Raw genomic sequence first — 9,736 nt, forward strand, 5'->3', positions numbered from 1 at the left:
TAGACTGAGCGTAAACTAATAAATAAAACCTATGAACAAAACCACAGCTGGAAATACAGTAAGGGCTGATGTTCTAGAAAATGAAATAAACATGTGGAAGGTATGTGATTTTTTTTGCTTTCTGATGTAAAAATGAAACATTCACAAATTTCAGATGTGTGCTTGATCTTACAGCCAACAAAAGGAAAAAATCAGACAAAATAGTCTATTTTTTTTTTTTAATAATTCTGTATTTACAAAAGTTATATATGTACACGACGTCTTTCAGGATATAGCTATTCAAAGTTATACATTAGATTTTGTGAGAATCATGTGCATCATTCCTCTACACGTTTAGAGACAAAAGGCCGTGTTCAGTCCACTTAACATGATTATTCTGTACTTAAAAACTATTTCAGATGCAAGCGGCCTAGGTAGAATAGAAAGAATAAGAAGGAAAGCTGTCTACTAAGGGTCCTTAGTTAAGACATGTCTCACTGATATGTCATGATTATTTTGTGAGCTGTGATAAATTTAATGTGATATAAATACTTTACTTTATATCTTCCACGTAGGTGTCTTAATCATTCATTAATGGTTTAACAACAAATGTTTCACTCAAACCCAAGACCCACCCACCCCAACACACACACACACAGCTGAAATCTGCCAAATTTAAACGCAGTCATAATTTCAACATAAATGGACTAAATAAATACAGACAGATTAGAATATATGGTGCCTGGCTTTTAAGAAACTTCCTTGTTTTTAACAGACTTCCTGTATCTGTGATAAAGGTGTTGCATTATATGGCCAAAGCATTTTTGCTAGCATGTTGGGTGTAACGTACCCTGCATGTGGTAACTAGGGATGCACCAAAGTCATATAATCCATCAGGATCGTTATACTGTTGTCCTGAAAGATGACATGGTATCGAACCTGATCTGATGTTTAAGAATCCAAATCAATGCTGCTTATGCTGGGACTGTTTACGTGAAAGTGGGTAACAAATCGTGTTAAAGTTCCCCGCCTTCATAGATTCTGTGCAAAAGATGTTGCTAATGGAAGATGTGCAGCTATTCAGAAGATTACATGAAACCGTTGCATCCTGACTGCTAGCTGAAAATGTATGCTACATGTAGACTGATTCCTGAAACGGAGACATTTTAATATGTGAAGAGCTCATGGCTGCTTGTGATTCACCGATACTCTGGCTTTAATTAGAATACGTATAGCATAAACAAAGCTACTATAGCTTGATTTTACATCAGACCAGACAGTCTACAAATTTGAATTTGTGCAAAAAAAACCCTCTTTATAATTTAACAGAAAGATCAATTGTGAGGGTTTTAAAATAGCAAGAATGTGCATTTAAAACAACAACAACAACAACAAAAAAAACGTTTTTAGACCAGAAACATAATTGTCAAACTGATTTCAAATCAAATTCTTCCCATCGAGTTTGTTTCAGAACTACTTTCTGTTAGCCGCCTGAACAGCAGTCGTGGGCAGTTAGAATAGAATACGGTGAAACGTTTAGCACAAACGCCTGAACGTCTCCTGGTTAATTCAATAATTCAGTTTACATCATCAGCATATGATGGAAATATGAATCCCTCTGAAGAAGGGCATCTTTCATTTTAAACTCCACCTCGTCTGTAGTGTATGTGTGTTTAACAAACGGCTAAAGAACGTTTGCACATTTCCATGTAATAAGAAAGGAACAGCAAGCTTATTGACTTTTAATGAAAGTTGATGAATTTCATTAATAGTCATTATGAAAAACACTTTTTTTGCTCACAGCTCACTTTGACTGGCTTGTGAGAGGGGAGATCTGTATGCCATCCTTTCTTCCCTTCAAGATCAAACTCAATCTAGTATGATTTCAGTCACTTTTGTTCTTTTTACAGTACCAGGAAATGTCAAAATTGGTAAGCACACACACACACACACACACACACACACAGCAGTTTCAGCAGATACGCGTTCTATTGCCTGCTTCTAATACACTGTTTTGAATATTACCACATGAACATTTTATAACAGGTGTCACGCCCACTCCTATAGAAAGAGGTGGCGTGAAATAATGATCGGAAAAAGGAACAATAATAAAATTGGAACACAGGGCGTTATCTCTACACTACATGTTCTTGGTGTTAGCCTGATCAACGTCACTACACAAAAAGCCTCTAAAACAGGGGATTCTGCTAAGGGTGTGCGATGTGACAATATGGCATCAATATCACGATCGATTAAGTCGATTATACTTTTTAACAAAGTGGTCACTTCTTTACCAAGTACAATATGACTTGCAATAACAGGTGGCAGAATGGACGGTGAAATCTTTATCGGAAACCAAATTTTTTTTTCTTTCATCCTTCTTGGTAAATAGCATCATGTGATAAACACTTAGATTTTACTTAGTTACGGAAAAAAGGTTCAACTCAATTTTGCAGTTAATACTAATGTATCCAAATATCTGTGAAACTAAAAATTACGATGCGCTTCTTTCCTCTGCCATATCGCACACCCCGTACGCTGCAGTGAGGTTGTGTAACATCAAATAGATGCCATGTCTTTGTGATGGCGTGCAATGTGCTGGTTTTTTTCCGATGGTCTGCGGAAGCCCTTGGAGCAGAAATCGCAGCGATGTGGGTAATCCTTGGTGTGGATGGAGATGACGTGTCTCTTAAAGCCAGAGGCGTCCCCTGTGCTGTAATCACAATACTGACACTGATACACCCTGCGCTCCCTGTGTACTTTGGCCAAAACCTTTTTCCCTCCGTGAGCACCCAGAACAAATGCCTTCTTCAGGCCTTTTTTGTCTGAGAATGGGGTTTGCTGTTGTGTTTCTTTGGTGTGGCTAGACAGGATGTGGCGGCTGAGCACGAACGGATCTCCGATCCTGAAGCTGCAGTGGCGACACTGGTGCAGTTTTTTGGCCTTGTGAGCGGCAGAGTGCTTTTTGAGCTCGGAGGGCCGGTGGAAGCCTTTTCCGCACGTGTCGCACTTATGTGGATATTCTTTAGTGTGAACGGAAATGACGTGGCGCTTCAGGTCGCTGGAGTTGGAGCTACGATGCTCACAGTGCATGCATTGGTGGCTCTTGGCTTCCTCCTCGTGTGCAAGCGTGTGTTGCTGAAGCTCCTCTGGATCAGCGAAGGTCTGGAAGCAGCGCTCGCACTTATGTGGCGTTTCCTTACTGTGCTTCGTCTTCACGTGTGTCTTCAGGTTTGACGAGTCAGCAGATTTGTAGCTGCAGTACAGGCATGAGTACGGCTTTTCTCCAGTGTGAGTCCTCATGTGCTTCTTCAGCTCAGAAGGGTGCCGGAAGCCCTTCCCACACTCCACGCAGATGTGAGGAAAATTTTTGCTGTGCACAGCCAGTAAGTGCCGGTTAAGAAGTCCCTGCTCGGCTGTTTCATATTCACAGAACTTGCAGCTGTGCATTTTTGTAGCGGGCGGCGGAATCTGCAGCTTCTGCTCTCTGTAATGGTGCTGGAGCCGGTGGGAGATAAGTGCCGCCTGCTGGTGGAACTCTTTGCCGCATGTTTCACACTCGAACGGTGCGCTCTTGTTGCTCAGTTTGTGGGTCTCCATGTGATTGTGGAGACTAGCTTTCTTGTTGGTGGTGAAGTCACAGTCTGTACACTGGTACTTCTTCTTGTTTATGGCATCCTGGTGGTGGTTCTTGGTGTGACGCTTCAGGAAGCCTCGTGATTTAAATTTCTTTCCACACAGCATGCATGGATACACGGTGAGAGGCTGGCCATATGGACCAATGATAATGGCTGAAAAAGAAAATACAAAGAGAAAGCAGTTTAGTGTTGGAAGGAAAGTCCAATCTCACAACAATACAACCAGAGTCAACGGCTTCACACAGGTCAGCCCAAAGAAACCACCGTACAGTCAGGCTAAAAAAAAAAAAAAAGTCAATTTCCAATTGACAACAGTGACAGAGTGTTTGAAACCTAAATCTTGCTGAATAACACTGCTGCATTTTGGGTTACCTAAATATTTTGCTACCGTATTATGATAACTGTCATCTAGACAGCACATTTAGGCAATCCTTCCAATAACGATGGGGCCTTAGCTGGGATAAACATCTATACACCTCGCCTGACTGAGTTCTGCTCCAAACACGGCCGATTTGAGGATGATGGTGAAAACGTACGTGTCACAGAAACTCCTGAGCACGTCCAAATCGGTTTTGCAGTACCTGTCTGGATGTGACGCGTCTCTGTGTGTTTCTTGTTCTTGATTTTGATTCGGTGGTGGTTGATTTTCTCCATACTGTCAGAATCTTCGACATGTAACACTGCACTGGCTGCTCCATTCCTGTTCTCACAGCTCTCCTGTCCACCTGAGAACAGGTTTATGCATGAAATATTTCAGTTCGAAAAGATTTAAGTGACATTATGCCATGATCTAAGGGAATATATAAAGGCAAGAATGAACAAATTAGATTTTGTTTAATACAGTGTAGTTGCAGTGTAATATTAGTCGCACAGAATCTTTTTCCTAGTTTTCACCAACAGTAAGATTGATATTTTTTATTATTTCATAAAAAACATAAATACACATATATATATTTCATTCTGTACAATAACAATGTCCGTATAGACCAATTGACAGCAACTTATTAGCTACAAAAACCAAGAGCCTCAGCCTCAGTTGATTAGAAACACATGACTTAAACCACTAAATCTCCAAGTGCACTTTATAAAGCAAGAGTTCATAACAGCTATTAAAAAGGAGTTACTTAAATGTGTTTTTCTACCTTTTATGCATTAGTATTGTTGTCTATACTCTAAAAGGACAAATAATTGTGTCTATACTTTAAAACTTACCATAAGCAGCTGCCCAAGCTACAGGCATGAAGTCCTTGCTAAGTGAGGTGTTATCAAATGGCCGCTGGTGACTGGCTGGCTCCTCACCCCCCACCACCACCTCCATGTACACTTCATCAGTAATCTTGGCCACATCTGTTAAGGAACAAATGCACATTCAGATATCAGTTTCATCCACAAGCTACAACAAGCGCTACAGTCCCCTCCAAAAGAATTGGAACAGCAAGGCCAATTTCTTTCTTTGTGCTAGTCATTGAAGACATTTGGCTTTGAGATCAAAAGACCTATGAGATTATAGATCAGAATAACAGTGTCCATTTTTCTGATATTTACATCTAGACATGTTAAAAAGCATAGAAAGTTGCACCCATTCTTTGAACCCAGGAATTTTTAACCGACAATTGTTTCTTGTTGTATGACTTGTTAGATTGACTGTTTAAACAATAAGTAGCTCCGAATGTCTATATCCTGGGTTTCACATGTGAAGACCAAATGGAAAAACCAGTGGAAAACCAGAGAAGCAAACCATTCTAGAGCTGAAAAAATGGAAAATCCATCAGAAACATTGCTCAGACATTCGGCATAGCCAGTACAACAAATGTACTAACAACATCGGGCAGGTTGACCAAGGAAACATTGATGTCAAGAAAATCCCAAAAAAAAGATTTACAACAACCTACAGAGGGCAGGGGTAAAAGTATCATAATCCACCGTTCTCTAAAAGCAGAAATAGAGACCAAACCACAAGATACAAACCATTAATCAGCAGGAGGCATTAGAAGAATTTGCCAAGAAATACAGAGATGAACCACAGGTTCTGGAACCAAAATTAACCTCTACCAAAGAGATACAAGGAGATGTAAAGGTATAAAGGATCTGCTGAGGATCCAAAACATATGAGCTTGTCGGTCAGTTAGCGTCCTGGCTTGAGCTTGCATAGCTGATTCTGAAACAGAGTCACTAATCTTTATTGATGATGTAACTCATGGTGAAGGCGGCAGAATGAATTCAGAAGCCTACAGAAACATTCTGTCTGCCAGATTACATGGAATTGCCTCCAAACTAAAACACACTGCAAACACAACACAGGACTTCACTGGGGAGAAATGTGGAAGATTTTAGAATGGCTTGGATGCAGTTATTGGGATACATAACCAAATATTATGTGTTATTTACTTTAAGACTATCTATTGCTATACTTTTGCTGGCATAAATATTCACCGACACTAAATTCTAAGTTGTTTAACAGAGCTAGCTGAATATATCAGGAAATAAAAATATTTCATTTCTAATCCAGATGCCTTCATGGTGTAGCAAAACAATAAATCGGACTTTCCCTTCCAATATTTTCAGAGTGAACTGTACATTAAAACAAAAGTCAGCATGGCAGGACTCACTAATGTCTTCCTGATTCTGACTGGCTTCTCCCACAGGCATAAGGACCATTTTATCACTGAGTGCAGATGGATCCATCAACTCCACACTTTCGTCCACATCAATATCAGCATCTCCGATGTCCACAGTGCCACCTGCAGTATATTTAAGCAACAAAAAAGACAGGTTTCTGAGGTGACCGAATGTAAGCAATGGAATGCAATAAAGACTCGTGTCTGGATTTTAAAATCATAGCCATCTCTAGAGTGGACTAAAGCCTATCTCACCCAGGTCATCATCCCCTGAATCGGCCTTCAAGATATAAACCTTGATGACCTCTTGACCATCGTCGTCCTCCTTTTCCCTGTCATCCTGCTCCTCTAAAGTGCCCTCTGTGGTAACTTTAACATCATCATCTGACACAATCTTCCCAGGTTCTTCCACTGGGGGGAAAAAAAGGTATGTGAGGGATAACACTAACCACTTTCTTCACATGTATCACTGTAGTGGCTCCTTAAGCTTTGCTAACAAAAGATGAAAGCGGATAGCATCAAAACAGCAACATATGGCATATTCTTGGTAATGCTGAGTTAATAAAACGTGAGCACTCACAGGAAATCATGAGGTAGTTTTCACACGTGTCTGGGTCCTCCTGCACCTGAGAGGAACTGAGCACATCCTCCAGAGCTATTCCAGGCGACATCACACATGTCCCTACGGTAATGGTACTTAGGCCTTCCTCATCCTCTTCATCATCGTTGTCCTGTACATACTCGGCCACAACGTCTCCCATGGCATCCTGTATAACCAACTCATCTGGGGAAAAACCATGCACCGCTATACCATCATCCTCCACTCCAGAAACCAGTACCGTCTCATGTAGCTCCACTTCTACCTCATCCTCCTCGGCTTCGCCATCCCCACCTATAACATACGCACAGGCAGAAAGAAAGTTCCATCAAATGTATTTACTTTTCAAATAGTACTGCTCCCTTATTAACTTTTGGATTAGGGGAATATAGTTCCCTGCTGCTGGCATATAAATGTTTTTCTGGAAAATAGTATAGCTTTACCAGCAAAGAGGTGGATAACGTGTGCAACAGGCTGATTTTCTTCAGACATACACAGAATTCTGACATTTACCTGACCCATGGAAGATGATATTGGGCTGGTGGGAATGGGGAGAGAGGGTCGTCACATCTTCATCCATCGACCCCCTTGGTCATTGGCATAGTTTTTAACTCCTAAAAAAGACGATCAAAAAGTTTCGTCTACAAACGTCTCTGTAAAAAAAACATTTTCAGAGGCTATAAAATGCACATAAATCAAACTAAAAATAAATTAAGGACAATAACAAGATAAATCACTATTTTACTCATTCATTATATTTATGTTACACTAAAGACTTATTATATTACTTTTAGAAATTCATAAATGGCTTCACACAGGACCAAATTAGGTCCCTGGCAATTTATAATAATTGATAAGGCGATTAAAATACAAACAAGAGAAAGACTAACATTAAATATTATTATCTTCATGATGAGGACCTTTTTAAGAATAGGGCGTGGCCTGGCGGTGACGCAATGGCAACCGCGTAAATGGCGAATCTTGCAGCCGTTAGATTAATATTTTCCATACCCGTATTCCGACAAATCCGGTATTTTGCGCAAGGATTGGTGAGTACTTCATTCACACAGGCAGCTTCTTAGTGGCTATAACGTACCAACCAATAACAATCTAGAGTCCGACATACCACACGCCAATTGTAGCGAAGAAGGCGGGATTTGCCGGAATACGGGTGAGGAAGAAACTCGAAAGGTTCCATCATAGGCACGCCCACTTTTATGCCTACCGCCATATTGGATGAATAAAAAATGATCAATAAACGTGCATAAAAACGTATTTTAAAGCTATAATACTATGTTACAACGCTTCATTGTGGCATGTCTATAAGCTATAACGAAGTCCTTAGATAAGTTATGAATTTAGGTTGTGTGTTGGCACTAGCGGCCTAAATGAGGCCTCCGGAGGCCTTTGACTTGATGCTAACGAAGGCCTAGCTGTTATAACGCTCCTAATCCTATAACCTGGTCAAACAAAAGAAAATGCGTAAGCTTCTTCACCCGTGTAAAACCACACAATTCTCGCGCTATTGAGTGTTTAGTGGTCGATGGAATTGTTTAGCGTATATGGTTGTGCAGCGGCCTACCTTTTTCACACACCGCCTCCAGGCCGTAACGCTTTCCCCAGACTCGGGCAGAGCTCAGGCGGGGAGTTTGTGTGAGCAGGGCGGGCCAGTGCGGCGCTGGGAGGGCGGGGCCGAACTCAGCACTCACACCGCCGTCAGCGGCTAGCGCCATAGCATTTATTATTGACATATTATCACTGCACGTTCTCCTAAACATCAATCCCTACAGATAATAAATATCCATAATATATATAGTTATAATACAATACAGAAATAACGTGTGTTATGTCGAGGCCCTGAGAGGGAGGGGCCGAACCTTCTCGAACAAAAGGCCAAAAGATCCATGCATTCAAATCCGGATGTAAAAAAAAATAAATAAATACTTTTTTCATGGATAAAAATCAAAATAAAATATTACACCTTTTGGTGACACCTTCGTTATGTCACACGTTCTTGCTTCATAAACTTTCTTTTTAAAATACGACGGCTGAATGAAATTCATGTGAAAAGTCGAGTTAAGGTTCCCAAGCAAAGCAGAAAGTCTCCACACACAAACATGAGCTGTTTTGCCTGCGAGCCGAAACTCTTTTAAACACGGTTAAAGTTAAAACGTTAAAGTGATCCAGCGCTATAAAAGTTATAAAATGTAAATATCTCGTTTCTTAAATGACGACAGCTCGTATATCACATATATCGAGAACATACAGTAACTAGATTAGCAAGCTATTGATTAGCTTGTCCGGTTTATAAATCAAAAGATAAATCTGATAAACTTGTAGTGAATTATTACGTTATTTTTGCTTCATAGATTTTAGATTAGATTGTAAATAATAAAAAAAGTGCCAGTATACATTTATAGCATCTTTAATCCCTTTATGAATACATATTTGCTTAGCTAGCAAAGATTAGCTAGTTAGCCATTTCTGTGTATTGATGTGTTATGGCAAGCTAAGCTTCTAGCTAAGCTCTAGTAAAGGTGTAGGTTACACTATATAGGATGTAGAAGCCATTGTTTTAACCACACTTTGTATATATAAGAGGGATTAGAAAGCTATTTGCTCTCATATATACACACAGTTATTTCAAGTGGTGGCTACTTCAGCTAAATGTATTAAAACTTAAGGCACCTAAACCGATTTATGTAATACCCATTTTACATTAGATTTCACATGAAGTTAAATGTCCTCTTTTAGATTTTTATTTCGCTTTAGTACATCAAAGTGTCATCTTTTGATCATACTTCAAATGTTAATAAAATTCCAGTCTCTGAATCTGTGTACGTAAAACGTTCGGCATTGTGAGTTCAAGCACTAGTCAGTCATATCACAAATCACATGAATGC

At 40.0% G+C, this 9,736-nt stretch overlaps 1 protein-coding gene across 3 annotated transcripts; it reads right to left on the bottom strand.

Moving 5' to 3' along the window:
• Positions 1-201: 201 nt before the first annotated feature.
• Positions 202-8,705, bottom strand: zfx (zinc finger protein X-linked). Of its 3 annotated transcripts, none has more exons than XM_027173808.2 (8): positions 8,416-8,705; positions 7,347-7,447; positions 6,816-7,127; positions 6,491-6,646; positions 6,227-6,358; positions 4,830-4,964; positions 4,199-4,342; positions 202-3,770 (listed from the first exon to the last, which is right to left on the bottom strand). In XM_027173808.2, exons 2-8 carry the CDS (start codon positions 7,411-7,413, stop codon positions 2,539-2,541), a joined length of 2,178 nt encoding a protein of 725 aa, XP_027029609.1. In that variant the 5' UTR covers positions 7,414-7,447; positions 8,416-8,705; the 3' UTR covers positions 202-2,538. The 3 variants fall into 3 exon arrangements, with proteins under 3 accessions (XP_027029609.1, XP_027029617.1, XP_047664732.1); XM_027173816.2 differs by having other exon boundaries at positions 7,347-7,486; XM_047808776.1 differs by lacking the exon at positions 8,416-8,705 and adding an exon at positions 7,724-7,742.
• Between the last annotated feature and the right edge of the window lie 1,031 nt (positions 8,706-9,736).

This window comes from Tachysurus fulvidraco, chromosome 25 (genome assembly GCF_022655615.1).
Source record: "Tachysurus fulvidraco isolate hzauxx_2018 chromosome 25, HZAU_PFXX_2.0, whole genome shotgun sequence".
Lineage (NCBI taxonomy): Eukaryota > Metazoa > Chordata > Actinopteri > Siluriformes > Bagridae > Tachysurus > Tachysurus fulvidraco.